The sequence below is a fragment of the Anabas testudineus genome, chromosome 22, assembly GCF_900324465.2.
Source record: "Anabas testudineus chromosome 22, fAnaTes1.2, whole genome shotgun sequence".
Taxonomy (NCBI): Eukaryota; Metazoa; Chordata; class Actinopteri; order Anabantiformes; family Anabantidae; genus Anabas; species Anabas testudineus.
Genome location: NC_046630.1, coordinates 16,679,708 through 16,699,248, shown reverse-complemented (window position 1 = coordinate 16,699,248; position 19,541 = coordinate 16,679,708). Strand labels below are relative to the sequence as shown.

Here is a 19,541-nt window from a genome sequence, read left to right as displayed (position 1 = left end):
GGATCTTCCTCCTTGTGTAACAGATTATAAATTATATCACTGGATGCTGCAGCAGACGGTGTTAAATGGTTTTCCACAGCACTACATATGATATATTTATCATATTACAGTTTCTCATCCAGTGCTGACTTTAAAGGTCACACATGCAATAGTGGTTTCCACCCTACCTGGCTCTTCTATGTAAGTATTATGTTCTGTAGCTAGAGAAAGACCTAAGTTCTTTGCAGTATTGAAAATTATTGCTTTTAAACTGACATTTTTCTAACAAAGTGGTGAGCCGCAGCTCATCCTTTTATTTGCACGTTTCTAGGTATAGCTCTTTAGACTTTTTTCCCCCCTCACAGCACGTCCATTATCATGATCATTCTCTGAGAAATAGCTTCACGTACAGTACAATAACTGTCTCTGTAAACTCTGTTTCATATAGATGTACTCCCTGAACTAGATCCCCAGAAAGCCAAGTGAACAGATGTTAGATTGTCCTTTAACAATCTTGTGTCATGATTTGTTTTTGGTATTTTTCAGACAAACTGTATTAGGGCTTGGTTATAGAGACAATGCAGTTCTCACACAAGTTATTAGAAAAATGTTTTTATTTATATTTAACTAAATAAATCACATACTGTGCCACATTCTTCAGAAACTAATTACACCAAGTATGAACAGTTAAGACACAGTTAAGTCATCAAAAGGTCGTCTTTTGTTACATGTAATCCAGAATTTCTGTCTCCATCTCATTTTCACTTCCCTCTGATGGCTGAAATTCATCGTCCTCATCTTCCTCGTTCTCGTCGTCTTCCTCCTCCTCTTCCTCCTCTTCCTCCGCATCTCTCCATGAGGATTTTAAACTGAGGCCTTTGCGTCTGTGTCTCTTGGGGACTTCTGGCATTGCTGATGGAAAGAAATAACACCATGTAATAGGGACAACTACTAAACATCTGCTTTACCTTAGTGTTCTTCATTCTTCTCTATTTTATTCAACAACTATATATTCAACGAGTCTAAGCCACAAACATCCTGAGAAGAAGCAAGGCCAAAGTTTAGCCAGGTTTTCTGATAATATTTTTTTTTACCTGGTTTCTGTACTCGGATCACCTTCTTGATCATGGCTGAGATTACGTCCCTCAGCTTGTCTGTGGTGCCGAGAGCACACCAGCCGTCGCGCTCGTCACATACCTGCTCATTACCACTGTTCTGCTCAATCACCTGTTGGATACTGGAAACACACAAATGGCTCCAAAACAGCCCACAGCAAGAGGGACAGATCGTTTTCATCACAGTATACCACTTATATTTGCTTTATTCCTTAATTATGACTTTGAAGTAATACTACCACTACCTATATACTCTTTGTATAATTTCTTGCTGTAACTCTTCCAGCACTTGCAGGCACCCTGACATCAGTTTGAAAGAAGTCACATAAGCACAGCACTGTACCTTTCCACATTCAAATCACACAGCTGGTAAAACATCTGTCTGTGAGGAGGCAGCATGCCCTCTCTGAAAATGTAGGATGACTCCTGCAGAGGGAAACATGTGGATTTAGTGTTAATAATAGTGTGTGATTATAGTGTTTCTTCAACAGTCTGATTATCAGTTTATTCACCTTCAGTATTAGATGGTTTGATTTTCCATTCATTTCAACAAACAGGCTTGAAACCAAATATCATGTTAGCACCACTCTCCAGTAATGCTTTCACACACTGACCTTGAGCTGATAGGTGACTGAGACTGGATCTCGACTGGTGCTTGGACCCTCCTGAGCTGGAAGATCCATCACACTAGCTGGCTGGGGACCTGGAAAAAAATGTTGTCAGTTTACCTTGGCAACAGCAGCAAGGCACTGGAGATTAAGGAGGGCTTTGTAATGGTGGGTCACTTAGTGAGATTAAAGGTGATGTTGAGCACATGTTGCCATGTCTCTTGAACAAGATGTTCTGAACCTCACCAGGTGTTTCTGAAGACACTTTGACATGCTACAGTAGGAAATGCACAGCTATAAAATGAACATGCCTGAATTCCATTTTGCTGAAAGATCTGCTGGGAAACAAAAGACTAAAACTAAATCCATCTGAATAAACTCACCTGCTTTGTTGACGGTGTTAGGCAGACTGTAATTAAGGGCACTCCTCTTAGCTTTTACTGGCATGTCAGATAGTGAATACCCTACAGGTGGAAAAAAAACATCAGACAGGAGGTCTCAACTTTTCATCAAAGCTGCTTCAAAATATTCTACCATTTTACCCAATGCTATTGTTTTACTATAAGTAACTGTCCTGTCCTGTCTCGTCTCAGGCTCTTACCATGCTTGTCACTGCAGCGGATCCTGAAGTCCAGCATCTGGTATTTCTTAGACTCTGTGCTCTGTCGGGGGTCATAGCCCAGCCTCACCCACAGACTTCTCCATGGTCCTGTCACCTAGTACAGTAAGATGTTTAAGATGTTTAATCTAAATCTGGGCAAAAGAAAATGTTGATTGTCCCCATTAATTACATTACAGTACAAAAGGACATTCACAAGTTGATACAAAGAGACATGTTCCACCTTATGTCCACTTTAAGACAGTTTTGTTTATCTGCTCGTCAATGCTGGATTAAGTATACAGAATATGAACTAACGTTATGTCGTGCTACATGTTGAGGGATGGTGGCGCCATCTTGTGAGGCACGTGCTCTGTTCACCTGCTATGGTGGTTACCATGCGTTAATGTTCAAAACTTCACATTTTCTATTCCTAACGCACAATTTGCTTTGAGTTTTACTGTTTTCTAAATATATCTGAAAAAGGTAGCAGCAGATAAGCTACTTCGCTCTCTTCACCAGGCACATTTTGTGCCCTCAGCTCACCATGTAGTAGGCGAAGACGGGCAGCAGCAGTTTCAGTTTATCAGGGTGGATGTTGATGTTGGCCTTGACTCCGTTCCGTGACCAGATGGGTCGGCTCTCAAACATCTAGCCACAAAAAGTTTAGTGTCAGATAAGATAAAAGCTGATGTTCCCGTGTAAGATTATATAACATTATTTTCCAACACATGCACATGATTTTCCTGGAGTGAAACTATTTATATGGTGGTTTCACTACACTTGTGAGTGACTCACTGCACAATATGATCCAAAATATGCAACAAAATTCTTAAAGCTAGCCAGGGGTGGGGTGGCGGGGCATCAGTCCAGCAGCACACATACCTTTCTCAATTTTTCTTCAGCCTCTTTGTCAGAATTCTTTAGGCAGACTCGTGTCCAGTTGAGCTTGGCTGCTTCAAGGCACTCGCTGGGAACAGTGGGATCACTAAAGCTGACAAAAATGGCGTTATGGGGCCGGCGAGCGCGAGTCAAACTGATAAAGTTCTTGTTGTTGAAGGGATTCTGACTATAAACACAAAGAAAAATTAGCAAAAGTTAGAGGTTGACTAACTAAATATATGTAATATATGATGATTTCCTCACCCAGCTGCTCCCGACTTCTGATAGACATCAGGCCGGTAGAAATAATCCGCAGGGCAGTCGAGGCGCGAGAAGATTGCTGGGGGAAGAAAGTAAGGCATCGGCTGCTCAAAGAACTCTTGATTCTCTGGCTTGCGGAGGATGATTTTGTCATATAAAGATGTGTCTTTTCCATTTTCTGAGTGCACAGCCAGGCACTGAAAGTCTGCTAGACCTGCAAAAATCAAACAAACAAAACAAAAAAACACAAAATCAGTTAACATCATTTATTTTTTCCAATATCAGCAGATTTTAAAGGATTTCTTTTATAATAATGATTAAATATTCAAATTCTGCTGGCTCAAATATGTTAATTAAGCCACTGTTAATTAACCTTGGAATTTGTATGTTGTTCCTATAACTCCAAGTATATCCATGTGGATCTCAGCATCCTTGGGATTATTTTTTCGCACCCGTCGCCGCACTTTGAGGAGGAGGTTGCTGGAGGAGAGGCGGTTTCCACACAGAGAGTGACAGAAAGGGTCCTGAGGTCGGAAACGCAGCTCAAGACGACGGTTAGGGTGCGCAAAGGTCTGTGGATGAACAGGAAATAAGTGTAAAAAAAGTGTAGCCATGGCAGTAGTGACATATGTAAATAGAGCAATGACAATATATTCAAACAGTGTGGCTTGGTGTAATAAAGCATAACCCACAACAACAATGTTGTACTGTGGTGACATTGTAATAATATTACCATGGTAAACCCAAAATCAAAAGCTTTTGTGTAACCCAGGGGATGTTGACTTCTTAAGACTTCAGTCCTACAGACTACAAATCCAAAATGATCACTTTGGCAGGCTATCAAGCAATAAAAATATAAGTCTGAAAGAACAACATTACAACATATTTTCGTTATTATAATGCAAAATATAATACAATTTCAAATGTATAGAAATATAATTGATAAAAATATAAATATAGCTGTAGGACATTATTGGAATAATTTGGTAATATATGAAGGAGACTGTGAATTAACTACATTTAAAACCCACATAATAACATAACGTAATGATCCCTCCTGCCCCTGATAGCCGCAACAATCTGTCCACTATTGTTGTTCTTACTTTGGACACTGCTTGTTCACCGCCGAGAGTCTCCAGCATTTTGTCCACACTCTTGATCACCGCCGGATACTCCACACACACCAGCTTTCTGTCCCGCAGCTCCACGGTGGACGAGCTGCCGACCTCATCTTCAGCGCTGCAGGACAAACTCAGTTCTTTCAGGGTAAAATCCAGTTTCGGCTCCTTGGAATCCGCCATCTTGGTTATTTTAGTAGCGATATCAATGCGGATACATCGGATGCGAAACTATTAATTACATTTAAGGAAACCCGCTCCAAATATTTGGAGTTTCTACCATAGTTCTTACAGCAGCCGCAGCGTGAATGTGTGTCCATGTGCAAAACAACTCCGTGCGGAAACACGTACACGCAGAAGGTTCCGCTGGATGTCGTTAAAAGTTGTTTATTGCTGTGTGGATAACAAACCAAACGACTCCAAGAAAAACATAAATACAACACAGTGTATCACCACTGGATCTTAACAACATAAGCGTAGACCTGTAATAATCTTCTGAATAATTTTATGCAATATTAGAATGATATTTTTCTACAATCCTTAATGCTCGTTTATTATTTTTACATAGGCCTATCACATGTTTAATATCCGTACTGACAATATGTAAACAGCATTTCATCACATTTCTGTATTGTAAGTTGCCAATGAAAAAGATTAAGGTCATGTGTATATCTACTGTATGTACAGTGCATTTTGAAGTCATTTGTCTGTTGCCATGCAGGTTTTAGCCACATGGTGGCGCTGGTAGTGCCGCAAATTAAAGTGCCTCAAGGAGTCTGTACAACCGTGGAAATACCATTATGCCTCCTTTAAAATAAACAATTAAAGATAAGTGAATAGAAATAACTTGAATCTTTCAAGATCATATTTGAATAATCCATCGATGTGTTGTTTTTTCATATTAGGGCCACGATCGACTGTATTGTTAGAAGCAGACAGTCACTGTTCTCACAGAGACTTTAACAAAGAGGATTTGTGGGCTGTCCCTCCCAGGACTTGTCAACAGACTGTCATTCCCTGAGACAAGAAATAGGACTCTAAAAAAGCAGTTGCGTCTGTGTATTTACTAAGTTATTTAAGATGCTGTTAAATAGGCAATTACAGTCTTATGACACTGTTTGTTTTGATACTAGTTTGTCTTCTTTCCCTGTGCCTTTAAGGGACAAGGTTTAACACTAGATTTAAGCCTGTAACCATTTTATTCTTACCTTTCATTTTTTCTTCTTTTTAGTTCATTTGTTAGGATTTTTCTACTTGTGTTTTGTTTTCATACATTTGTTATGTGTTTGGTTGATAATGGAGCTAAAAGTATAATTTCCTTAATTGGGAGTCAGCCAGTGAAGCTGTTTTGCATGTGACTCTAAAGTGCTGAATGTTTGACATCAAATAATAAATTAACAACCTGTTATGTCCCTGAGTTTCCAGTATGTTAACACATCTTGTACAAGTTCACTCGCTTATGAGGAAATAAATTAAACTTTGAGTGCAAACACACAGATGTGAAACATGTACAGACGTGGACAAAAATTGTTGGTGCCCCTCTGTTAATGATAGAAAAACCCACAAAGGTCACTGAAATAACTTGAAACTAACAAAAGTAATAATAAATAAAAATGTACTGAAAATGAACCCATGAAAATCAGACATTGCTTTTGAGTTGTGCCTCAACAGAATAATTTTAAAAAACAAACTAATGAAACTGGTCTGAACATGATGGTACCCTTAAGTTAATATTTTGTTGCACAACTTTTTGAAGCAATCACTGCAATCAAATGATTTCTGTAACTCTCACTGAGACTTCTGGACATGTCGACAGGTATTTTGGTCCACTCCTTGTGATCAAACTGCTCCAGTTGTCTCAGGTTTGAAGGGTCCCTTCTCCAGACTGCATGTTTCATCTCCTTCCATAGATGTCCACTAGTTTAGCCACTTCAGAACAGTCTAGCGATTTGCTCTTATTCATTCTTGGGTGTTTTTAGCTGTGTTTTGGGTCGTAATCGTGTTGGAAGACCCATGACCTGCGACCGAGACCAAGCTTTCTGACACTAGGCAGCACATTTCTCTCCAGAATGCCTTCAGAGTCTTGGGATTTCAAGACTCTTTCTCTTCAAACCTGAGACAACTGGAGCAGTTTACTTGTGAGGACCAAAATACCTGTCAACAGATGCCGAAGTCTCAGTGAGAGCTACAGAAATTGTTTAATTGTAGTGATTGCTTCAAAAGGTTGTGCAACAAAATATTAAGGTAAGGGTACCATCATTTTTATCCATGTATGTACATGTAAAGCATGGCTTAAAGTAGGTGTGGGATCTGTTTCTTGACCACTGATACCAATAACCAGTGTGTGCTGTTAGTGTTATTAATCTGTATCATGTAACACTGCAACATGTAAAATAAGTGTGTGAGCTTTGGAGTTCTTGGAAAATGTATTTTCTGTTTGTTTTTGCCAGTGTCGTGCCAACGGTTTTCATTTGCTTGTAGCCATTGAGCTAAGCTAGGCAAAGCAGTTCCGGGATGAATCTCTGTACTGGATAAACAGAGATGAAACTGATTATGACTGTCTCATCTATTTCTGGGTGTCACAATAGAGCCTTTTGACAGCACACATAAAACACTTTCCTGTCAGCTAAAGCACAGGTGTTACTAGTTAAACCAGGGTACTGTTTACTGCTTTACTCTGGCAAGAAAAACAAAGGCAGTTTTCAGATGTGAGGATTTTAGGAAGATGTGGACTGTTTTGTGTCAGTTTTATTACTATAGTTAAGTTCTTAGGGAATTAAATTTCTTTTTTACCTCCACAACAGCAACACAGCCCCAAATCATGATGCTTCCACCATACTTCTCAGTTTGCATGATGTTTTCATGTTGGTTCACTGTCATCTTGTCATGTTATACATAGTGTTGTATGTTCTCTCCCAAAAAAAAACAAACAAAAAAACATTTCAGTGAACAACCAGAAGCGAACATGAAAACATCATCCAAATGGTAAAGTATGATGCAGGATGTTTTTCAAGGTAGCAACCAGAATAATGTCAGGGTGGCAGAGGATGCTGGGTGTTAACCAATCAGTACATCAATGACAGAATGGCTTTAAAGACACAAAATCTACCTTTTAGTGTGAAATGACCTCAAGAAAGTCAGACTTCCAAAGGATATGACTGAACTGGAGTAGTTTCCTGTTGGACGTTGTTCTGTAGTCTAATCCACAGCTACAGGAGACACTTCCTTGAGGTTATTGCTGCCAAATGTCGTTTAACCAGTTATTCAAAACACTGATTCACTGACTTTTTCCACCACCACTCTGTATGTTTAATGAGTGTGATCAATAAAAACATGAAAGATTATCACTGTTTGTGTTTTACCATCTTAAAAAATATTGTGTTTGTTGATATTTGTGACTTTAGTGAAGCTCACATCATGTCATGAGTTATTTCCTGTGACTGTGTATATATGTTCTCTTTAGTAAAACTGGAGTAATTGTTCCAACTTAGTGAAAATTATCTGATCTTTGATATAAACATAAGTATTGACTTGCAGCCTGCAGGTCTATCAGTGTGATGAGGCTCAGTGTTTTTGTGGGAGGGGTACGAGGAGGTGGGGACAGACTGGCAATCTGTTGTGTGCTGTGGTAAAGTGAAGATTTTGATGATCTTTCTCTTTTTGTCTTTTCTCTCTTTCTCCAGGGGGCCCTCCAACATTGAATATTTATCCGGCACTTGGTGCTATCTCAGTAGAAGGCTTGTCCACTCCTCCCTGCCTCTGTGCTGGCTTGTTCCAGCCGTTAGAGTGTGGGGAGGCCGTGATAAGGTTATCAGGCATCCTCCACCGTCCCGTTCACTGCAGAAGAGCATGCTGCCCTCAGATTTCACCCCCCCCCCGCTAACACTCACTTTAACTTCTCATGTAGTTTATCCCCTCTCTGCTGTCATCGTGTCCCTCAGCTTCTGCAGCTCCAATCTTTGGTCGTGCAGCTGGTTGTTTGTCAGTTAAAAAAGCATTTTATATGTATGGCCATATTTAGATGCGTGATGTAGACATTTGGCCACACCCACAAACCTGTTCATCTTCTGTAGGCAAAACAAAAGATTGTTATCACTGACTGCTTGTGCTGCACTAATTTATTGTGCATGTGCTTGTAATGTGAAAATGTAAAGATTCCCGCCACTGCACAAGCACTGAATTTTGAATCACACTCACAAAATGTGTGGTACAGCACTGGATTCTTACCTTTTTGGTTTGTGACCCCTAAAATGAAGCAGTGCCTAAATATGTTTTTGTGTTCTCACCTGGTAAACCAAAGGATTAATAGAACATATTTACTAGAAACACGTAGCCTCTGCTAACATCCTCATAATGACAACGTGACACATTTTGATAGGGCGTTATCTTTACCATGTTTACACCATTTTAGTTTAGAAACTTTGCCAGATGAATGATCAGATGCAGTAACAGCAAAACTTCAGAGTGTTGTAAATTAAACAAGGTTCCATTGAATTTTCTTAGCACTTAGAGTTTAGAGTTAGAGTTTTTCTGTAATTCAGTAACTGATTTGATAACTGATTTTTACCAACACACTGGGAACACGTTTTAAGACAGTCCAGTCAGAAACTAAAAACCAAACTTACCAATCTGTTAACAGTAGATTCAGTTGTTGGATTGATCCTTTAGAGACCATGAATGTTGGCCAAATGTGATGATGATAGACCTTTTAGGAAAAAGCAGTTTTAAAAAAGCACTTACTTATCTTTATAACAAGGAAACATAGAGACAGAGAAATAGGGCTGCTTTGTGGCTCGGTGGACACAACTCATCACATGGCTTACATCCAAGGCCTCCATGTACCCCATGGAACACCCCAACCAGTATCAGCCCCTACTACTACTGTTCATCATCTATGGCTTATGCTGATATATTTTAGTGACACACCATATGCTCCCAGTTCAAGGTGTGTAGATAAATGAATCTGTGGCGGCAAAGTAAAATGCAGCTTGTGCAACAAGTGTTGACAAAGAATATAAAGGACGGCCATAAAACTAAAGGGCAAAAGAGAGAAAATATATTAATAGATCCCAGAAACAACAAACCACAGCAAATGTTTTCATCCCATGTCTCATGTATGTCACTTAGTGGGTGTGGCCTGTTGTACACATCATCACTGCACTTATCTATAGGAGACCAGGAGCACAACACAGTGCCACTGGCAATCAAACAGTCTCACACCCCCACGCTGTGTGACAGCAGCGGATGAGATCATACAGCATCTCATTGTGTCCGGAGGAAATGTGCTGACAGCTTAGTTTTCTGTTTGGTTCATTCTGTCAGTTTAAAATAAAAATAAAAAGCGACGGGTCTGTGCCATGTCATTTAACAGTGACTTTACACAAGAAAAACGTTTCCCAACCCCATAAACCTGTTGTTTAATGGGGTCTCTTGTATCTGTATATTCTTTATAAACTACAGTGGAAAGAAAAAGTATGTGAACCTTTTGGAATTTCATGGTTTTCTGCATTCATTTGTCTTAAAATGTGATCTGACCTTCATCTAAGTCAAGAGTATTAATAGATATAATAGACCTAAATAATTACACAAAATAATTCAGATCTTTTGTTCCAATCCCTTGACTTCCCTTTTCATTGTGCATGTGAAAATGCTCTTACTTTCACTATTAAACGCAGCCCTGAGAACTGTTGTTTTCCTACAATTTATTGTCACCAAACGTTTCAGTGATCGAACATGATCGTTCAATATTTTTTTGATCACATTTCTTCCTCAAAGATGATGTTTCCCCACTCTCCTTGCAGTTTTTAATAATGATTTCGACAGTTCTTAACTCAGTTTTAGTGGTTTCATCAATCTCCTTAAATGTTTTCTTTGCTTGATGCCAATAATTCGACCCTTTTGAAACAGATTAACATCCAGTGGTTGTTAGTGCAATGTAGTAATTTTATATGGAAGTGCGTCATCTTATCTGCAAACTGCAGGCTTAAAGGACCTATCAAGATTTGTTAGTCTACTACAGTTTTTAACAGTTGCATGTCTCTTCTTTTCGCCATTCCATCTTTAAATAAGTAATTGTCATATAGGGTTTCATCTTGTAATAAACACCAGAAATCCTCTGAATTAGAACTATAAATATTATATATTACTATAGAAAGTGTGCAGTGTGGATACATTCACTTCTTAAATAGTAAGTGAGACTCGCTCCCATAAAAATGAAGCACTGGGCCGAGCCTGGTGAAACAGAGCAGGGAGAGGGAGGGCTGGGTGACACAGAGTGGACTGATTTTGTGCTTTGTGTTAACTTAAACTTTGTCTTGGTTTCAAATCCGATCATTTGACAGGTTTTTGCCAATATTTTAAAGAAACCGACTCTAAAGAGCTGAAGGAGCTGAACGGTTTCTGTTTTAATGCTTGTATGGATGTTGTAATAGCTCATCCATTGACAGCTGGGATTTTCTCAAGCACCAAGCCACAACCATTTACAGGAAAAGCAGTTAGAATAATGAATGGATGGATGAACATCGTAATAAACACTGAGAGGCTTGAAAGACATTTGAAATTGTAAATTACTTAATCAGCCAACATGCCAAAACCAAAACACAGCCTGTTGGAGACACTAGTTGTGACACAAGGTCAGTTCTGTGACGAGTGTGTTACAAGATGAATTTATGACTCACATTCCCATTTTTTTTTGATCTTACACGGAGAGACTGGTTTTTCTCTGGGATCTCCCGCTCTGTTTTCAGTGAATGTGTCATCATTGCCTCTGGCATGTTCATGCATCCCTCTATCCTGCAGTATTTCCACAGTACCGGCTACAGGGTTCATTTGCATATAAATTTGCAAGGCAAATTTCCTCTTTCCTTCACCTTGTGTGTGTGTGTGTGTGTGTGTGTGTGTGTGTGGATGAAGCAGAGAAAGACAGATGTGTGTTTGCTTTGAGACATGATTCTTGATTTTTTCATTTGTTGGTTGTCTTTGCTGGATGTAACAGTAGACTGCAAACAAACTCCTTTCTAACGTATGCAAATATTTCACACTTCTTTCCTTCACACTTCTACATGCAGTTTGTGAAGAACGTGTTTTACGTATGTGACCTTTCTGTACTTGTAACGTATTTTAGGATTGTTCCTTGATGAAGCTTATTAATAGGTGAACAGTCGATTGTTCCCCAATAGTGGAATGTTTTACGTGCGTGCACACTGTCTTCATTTTCTCCCGTTTTCCCCCAGGCTACCCCCACAGCGCCACCCACTTCTCCCCTTTCAGGACCCATGTCCTGTTTGTTTAGTCCCACCCAAGATGATCCTCTACCTGTCTTTGTTGTTGGTAACCTGTGCAGGATTTTGATTTGCTCTGTGTCCTCTCACCAGGATGCAGCAGCACGTCTAACTGTTGCGCAGGATCACAACGGACCCTGTTGCCCTGGTAATGTAAACACGTTTTGCATACAGCCCTCAGATTTGTTTGCCCGACAGTAAGCCCTCATGCCTCTTCTCTTCACCATGCAGACACTGATTTGGACAGCAGTGACCCCCCTCCACCTGACACAACACAGGTGAATCCACTTTTGCACTTGAAACTGTGATTCCATCTTTTACTTTGAAGATCACCGATGTGCATATGAAACCAAAGTTATTCTCTCAGTACTATGATAACTTAAGACAGCGTGACAATTTATATATAACATGGCTTAAAGAAAATGGGGCAACTGCTGGCATGCAGAGCATCAAAACTGGATTGGCTGACTATTGATGGTCTGTAGATCTGGTAATGGCCTTAGCCTTTCACTGTTGTTTGGTAATGTGCAGCCAGTGCCCTGCAAACAGACGTGAACAGAATTGTTGGTACTCTTGGATTAATAGAAAGAAAAACCCACAGTGGTCGCTGAAATAACATGAAAATGACAAACACAACAATAAATAAAACAAATACCACACTGAACATGGACCACAGAAATCTAAGGAGAGAGCTGTCTCAGGAGATAAGAACGATAATTATAGACAAACATGTTTAAAGTAAAGGCTGTAAGACCATCTCCAAGCAGCTCGATGTTCCTGTGACTACAGGTGCACATCACATATTACTTAGTTTAAGGTCCACAGGACTGTTGCCAACCTCCCAGGACGTGGAAAATTGATGAGAAATGGAAGAGACAGAAAATACGAATGGTAACCAAAGAGCCCAGAACAACTTCCAAAGAGATTAGAGGTGAAATCCAAGGTCAAGGTACATCAGTGCCAGATGGCACCATTACTTTGAATCACAATGAAAATCTGCGGAAAGAGCTGAAACATGCAGTCTGGAGAAGGCAGCCCTCACAAGGAACGGGCCAAAATACCTGTCGACAGGTATTGTCACTGACTCTATCATCATCGTCGTAACATGACATCATCAACATTTGGTCCAAACCATTATTACAGTGTTTTTACAAATGCTGCTGTTGCTTTGCTCTGTTCCATGTCAGATTTAAAAGTCTGGGGAGATGATCTGATTTCCCTCCATTGGCTTAATGTCCTAACAGGTTTAGTGTTTGAGGAAGGTGGTGAGTCTTCGTTAGAGCTGCCATTTGTTTGTTGAAGTAAATCCAACAAACTGACTGGGTGTGGCGACAGTTGACTAAGCAATCAATCCCTTTTCCACAGCTTCTTAATAATGCGTGTGTCCCATTAGAGTGGAAAGGCCAAGAAGCAACACGGGATGTGGGCTAAGGTGTGTTGCCAAAATTGGTTCCTGCCAGTTTGTGCGATTCTGATTTTTCTACTGGGATTAGAAAGCTGCTCTGCCACTCAATGACAATAACAAGGAAGCTGCTGGGCCTCCAACAGAACGGCAACGCGAACATTCATCCCTTTCATGTGCTTTCTAGTCGATTCTCAGGAACGAAAAGCTCCCTGGCTTTGGATTTGCATGGTGTTCCAGGTGCGCTATTTGAATGCAGGATCACTCCATTACAGCCTATCTCTGCTCCCGCTAGAGATTTTCACCTGAGGCCACAGTTGTGTAGTTCTTTCTACATCCTGCTCCGACTGGAAAGGCACTCAGGAACCCACACGGAAAGACGTGAGCGGGGAGACAACGTGTGTTTACAGTGCTCATCCTGTCATCTTAGACAAACACTGTGCGTGTATTTTACCTTGTAGCTTTGAGGGATTGCATATTGTATTTCACTTTGCATGTCTTTACTCTAACAGCGCCACCAAACACATCCTCCTCAGTTTACGCTTTATTTTTACAAGAAAAGCACTTAACACACATACACACTAATGGCTTTTTACACAGCTCGAGCACATTTTAAGTTCATGACATGACACATTTTCGTATTACTGTAAGCCAAACACATACTTTGAATTTGACATCGCCCATTTGGCCACAAAGACACATTTAATAACCTGTAATATATTACTTACGTACATTTAAAGCAACATTTTCTTCATATATTTTACATTTTCCTGAAGTTAAATCGCCCTTCAAACAGAATTCACAGCTTCTTTGTTCTTGTACTTTATCTGCAAAGATCATCCAAAATATTCCAGATATTTAGATTCGATCAATATGAACTTATTTGTTTGAATGGAAATTGATTGTACGGGTATAAACACTTTAAACACAGGTTTCATCTTCACTTCAGGCCGTGCTGGCTCTCGTGGTGCCGGCGGAGATCCACCTTACGCTGAAAGCCCTTGGAACAAATGTCACATCCGAACGGTTTGAAGCCCGTGTGTTTCCTGCTGTGGGTGATCAGGTTGGAACTCTGGCTGAACGCTTTACCACACACTTGGCATTTGTGCGGCTTTTCACCTGGAAAATAAAACACACAAACACAGACAAAAACAATCAGATCATTTTCAAATAATTTGTGTAATGGAGTTGCAGCTCTGCTTTGTTATCCACACCAAAAATGCCGGCAAATGTTAAACAGAAAGATAACGTTTGCATCAACACGTATGGGTGAAGAACCGCGCCATTGTTCAGATTTGTCAAACATTTATTGGCAACAAATGTGGACTGCATAGAGTTCCTTTCACGGTGCTCTGCATGAAGCAGGAAAACCAGATATGCAAATCAACAGGACATTTGTTTAAGCTTCTTTTTCTGATTTATCAGCAGTTATATTACTCCTGGAAACAATTCCTGCATGCTGCACCTGGGAAGCAGATGATTACAGCGACAGGAGCCACAGAGGGTTTTAGTTTTTTATCAGTGCCATAAAACATACGTTCACTCTTTACACAATGACCAGACTCGGTTACCTGTGTGAATGTATGTGTGTTTCTTCATGTCAGACTTCTGGTGGAACCTTTTGCCGCAGTACTGGCAGGGGTAGGGCCTCGTGTCCGAGTGGATGAGCAGGTGTGTGGACAGGGTGGAGGAGCGCTTGAATGATTTGCCACACATTTTGCACTCGAAGCTTTTTTCCTGTTCGGAAACAAAAGCAGGAAAGGTCTTACACAACCGTCACCTACCGAGCAGGAGGCCAGAAAAGCTGCACTTCAAAATGTAGCATTGGTCTCAGAGCAGCTGAGTGTGTTAGATAGGAAATGGATTTGATCCATACTCCAAACTAAAAGCCTGAACCACTATTTAACTGTCATGTAATGTGCTATAATGAAAGTACATCTCTAAATCACTGGTGTTTGCAGCGACATAACTATAATTTAGAGTCACCATTATACCTGAGAGTGGACGTTCATGTGCTGCTCCAAACTGACTGCGTGGCCGAACGTTTTTCTACAGATGCTGCAGCCAAAAGGTCTCGTTCCACTGTGTGACCTCCTGACGTGAACCTCCAGCCCGTGGGGTGTCGAGAACACCTGAAACAGAGTTTGTCCATCAGCAAATTCCCTCTATGTCTATTTGATGTTTTCACTTGTCTTGCAGTTTATATACATGGCCCTGAGATTGGGCCACCATGGTGATGCGCACCTTGTCACAGGTGATGCAGTGGTAGGTGTTGGAGGTGGGGGAGTAGTGAGTGCTGCAGTCCAGGGGCTGCTGAGGCTGCGGGCTCCGGCTGATGTGCCTGCCGTACAGGGTGGTGGCGTGCTGCAGCACCGTGGGGCTGAAACTCATCTGACGGAGCTCGAAGGAGGACGGCGCCGGCTCCCAGGCATACGCCGGCTTGTAGTAAGGAGGGAATTCAGCCATGTGAGGCTCTGAGGGTGCAATCAGACAAACAAAACACATTTTAGCTCTGTTGTTACAAGTTAATAATAAAATTTAAATAAAAAAGCTGAAGAGCAATGCATTAGTAGCTCACCAGTTAGGTAGTATGGCTGTGTGGGGGCCACAGAGGGCCTGCTGGGCTCTGGGTGAACAGGTAAGGGGCACTCAAGCTCTGCCTCATCCTTTTTCAAGGAGCAGCGGTCTGGAGGGAACGACTGACTCTCTGACTGGGGCTTGTCTGGGGAGTCCGGGGAGTCTGGAGCCTGCGGGGGGACTTCTGGGAATCCACAACAAATCAAACAATGTGATTGATTCAAGCAGAAGAAGCGCTGTGTGTGTGTGATTAAACAGAAAGTAAACAGCCTATAAAAACAAAAACGCTGCAATTAATCAGCGAGGACATTTTGTTTAAACAGGAAACCAACTGCATGTTGAGTATTAAGGCTTCAAATGACCACGGATGAGTTCATTAGTAGCATATGGTCGATTAGTGCATGTTGGTAGAAAACACTATGCCTAAAATCCACATCACCATTAATGCAGATGTTAAATTAATAATATTTGAACTCTCCTAACCACTATTCTCCTGGTTTATTTATAGGAGATATATGTCTTTTTCGCCTCTCACCTGCACATACGGGGGCCTTCGGCTCGTCTTCATATGACCGGTGAACATTGTAGGATGTGCACCTTTTGTTTTTCACCAGAAATGACCGCGGCATGTTGATCCTGTACACCACAAAAAATGTAAGTCAGCCATAAAAAAATAAAGAAAGAAAGAAAAAAAATAAAAAAAAACGCTTGAAACGTATTTTTGGAAAATACGTGATAATAAAATATGCCTGTCAAAATAAAAGCTGAGCGCGCACGTTTTGTAGAAGCGCTTAATAAACTGTGTTCTTGGTGATTTAACAGCTTTTAATTTAAACCTTTTCAGTCTTTAACTTCGGGTGCGTTACTTTCTAATAGTGACTAAATCATAGTCCAAAAGAAAATGTAGGCCTGCACATTTGTCTAACTCTTTAAACGAATTGAAACGAATTAACTGTTTAATTTACATCCGTTTATGTTACAAATAAAAAGTTTAAAAGTTTATTTCAGGACATTTTCTACCTTTTTATAATGTATACTATCCAGTAGATAAAGCTCCAGCTCGATGAGCACTTTTACACTCACCGTTAACTTCGCGGCGTCCCCTTCAAATTAAAAGCGAGGTAAAAAAAAAAATAAAAAATTAATAAATTATTATTATAACAAAAAGAAATAATTTAAAAATCCTCCTTCTGTGGATGTGAATCGGTTCAGCGGACGAAAACGCGTCTCCAAATCCTTTCCTAAAAGTCGGCAAAGCAAAGCAGTGTGGAAGCATCACACTTGTTGCTCTTTCTTCTCTCCCCTCCCTGATTTTCAATCAGATAATTTCGCAAGGGGAATCTGACTGTGGTTGCAGCCAATGAAAAGGCCAAGCTGCAGGTGGAAATTTGCGTAAGACAACACAGGGCCTTGCTGTCGCTGGAACAGTTATACAAAACACCCAGTGCTCGCAAAGATATTAGGTTTAAAGTCTAAAAACGATGGTAATAAACAGTGGATCCAAGCGACTTAAACCCAGGACTGGTTCTTAGTAATCAAACGAATATTTGCGCCCATCCTAGAAAGAAACTGAATGTAAAAGCAAACATAGGCTTTATAAATAAAATAATGCTAAAAAAAAAAAAAGCACAGAGACAAATGAGAATAAATAAATAAAAAAAAGAAAAAAGAAATCCGACCAAATATTTCCACCTCACTGTGTTTGACTTACAGGATTTACTTCAAGTAATGCCGTGTAGGTTTTGTGTGTAAGATTTAAATGGCCAAAAGATGATAGGAGAGTGTGGCACCTCCAAAGATACACACACCAAACCAGTCCGGGAGATTAGCGCTGTTGACTGTGTCTGTGCTCATGAAAGCATGGATCTTCTGTCATGACAGATTTTTACAGGATGTTTAATGTGGCACTAATATCAGCCATACCAAACAGCAAGTCAGCTGAGCAAATGTCCTCAAGTAGCCAGATGTTGTCCAATAAGCGACTAAATGTTGTGAATACTTGTGCTTAATATTATTAACAGTAATATCATTATGAACTGTTGAGGCCTGTTTAAGTCAACTCGTCACATCATTTAGAGGAGAAAAGAGGTGAAAATGCGCCCCCTTGTGGACAATAAATGTAACTTCAATCTCGACTTCTTAAAACTACATGTTCCAGTTGGGGATGAAGGAATAACCGGCAAGGTTCAGTGAATTTGTGTTAGTTTGCAATTTTACAGGTATTAAAGATTGTGTTGTCTGCATATACTGGGAATCACTAAAGATAAAGCACGACTGTCAGATAGTAAAGTTCATAATTAAAGTGAAGCTTTGGCTCGGTCATTTTTAATGTTATGAAACACTGTGTAAGAAAGTCCCCAGTGTGGCTGGACTACTATTATTCACCAGATATTTTGCAATTATACACTGAACTTCATACATCATATATCATGCATAGAATCTGGCATATTTCTAAAGCAGCTGTGACATTAGGCACAAAATTGTGCTGCTGCTCATCAAAAGTCATTTAAATTTAATGTCAATTCAAAGCTTTTTTTTTTACTTGTCTGTTTTTTGTGAGGGTCTAAAATACAGTCGCTGCTGTTACCTTTACTGTCTATATTATGGAGCATGACATACTCCTGCTGGACTAGAGCTGCAGTTACATAAACAGAGATGTCTGGAAGTCGAGTCATGGCAACTGGACTTTCTTCTTGTTAAGTTGAACCTCACTTCTTCTTACTAAGTTGAGGTTCAGTTTAGCAAGACGGAAGTCCAGGTCCCATGACTCGACTTCCTGATAACTTCACCTGGATGACTAAGATAAATAAAGACGGTAAAACACAGATCCACTGCATCCAAATCAGATTGAGTTGATATTGTCTGGTATAATTCTGGTTACATTAGAGATACATGTTACTACTGTTTGCACATTCTGATTAGATGCTAAGCTGCCTTTAACTGTGCTGACCCAGTGACACTTAATTTGACATTTACATTTAGTTCCTAAACATCTCATGTCTATTTTATTGTGTCACCCACTTAACGTCAGTGTAATACTTTACACTACTTTACTACCTTATTTTTGTCTGTGTGGGTCTGTTCAGCGTAAGCAGTGCTGATTTTTGAGAGAAAACTTTGCTACTGTGAAATAAAATGAAATAAATAATTTCTATAGTTCTATAGTTAATTACATATAGTCAGACAAGCAGCTTGACTAGAATCATTTTGTCCTATTTTGTTAGTTACTATGATTCAAAGTCATATAAGGCTGCATGTGATTGGATTAAAACATACAATATTGATTGTGTGGACGTACATTTGGTTGCAGAAATTAAAATATTTTAGATGTTAGGGATGGCAAAATTAAAAATATTCAGCAAAGTAAAACAAAAAGGTCTAACATAACAATTCAAACGTGTTTGTCTTGTTTGTGAAGCTAAGAAGCTAATAAGAGAAAAGATAATTACAAAATTCAAATTCATTATTTGCCATTTCTTTGTGCTGTATTAGTTAGAAATTTGAAAATGTTTTTAAAAAAGTTTCTTGTTCATCATTATCTCACATGAGAATAACAAAAATGCTTAGTGCCTGACCATTTTTACACGATTAAGGATGATTTTAGCAAAAATCTTGACTTCATTTTTAATGCCTTTAATTTATTTTCTCCATCATCATATTTATCTTTTTAATACATAATAAAAAAGTAAAGTTAGTATTTTAAAAAGTTAAAAACTATCTT

General features: G+C 39.8%; 2 protein-coding genes across 2 annotated transcripts; both read right to left on the bottom strand.

Moving 5' to 3' along the window:
• Positions 1–605: 605 nt before the first annotated feature.
• Positions 606–4,893, bottom strand: gtf3c5 (general transcription factor IIIC, polypeptide 5). Its single transcript, XM_026338896.1, has 11 exons — positions 4,547–4,893; positions 3,817–4,015; positions 3,447–3,657; positions 3,186–3,369; positions 2,847–2,951; positions 2,304–2,418; positions 2,086–2,166; positions 1,709–1,797; positions 1,438–1,520; positions 1,074–1,216; positions 606–891 (listed from the first exon to the last, which is right to left on the bottom strand). Exons 1-11 carry the CDS (start codon positions 4,742–4,744, stop codon positions 704–706), a joined length of 1,596 nt encoding a protein of 531 aa, XP_026194681.1. The 5' UTR covers positions 4,745–4,893; the 3' UTR covers positions 606–703.
• An 8,882-nt stretch (positions 4,894–13,775) lies between these two features.
• On the bottom strand, positions 13,776–17,600 carry gfi1b (growth factor independent 1B transcription repressor). Its single transcript, XM_026338902.1, has 7 exons — positions 16,904–17,600; positions 16,356–16,456; positions 15,822–16,004; positions 15,488–15,717; positions 15,238–15,375; positions 14,815–14,980; positions 13,776–14,362 (listed from the first exon to the last, which is right to left on the bottom strand). Exons 2-7 carry the CDS (start codon positions 16,447–16,449, stop codon positions 14,184–14,186), a joined length of 990 nt encoding a protein of 329 aa, XP_026194687.1. The 5' UTR covers positions 16,450–16,456; positions 16,904–17,600; the 3' UTR covers positions 13,776–14,183.
• Positions 17,601–19,541: the final 1,941 nt, after the last annotated feature.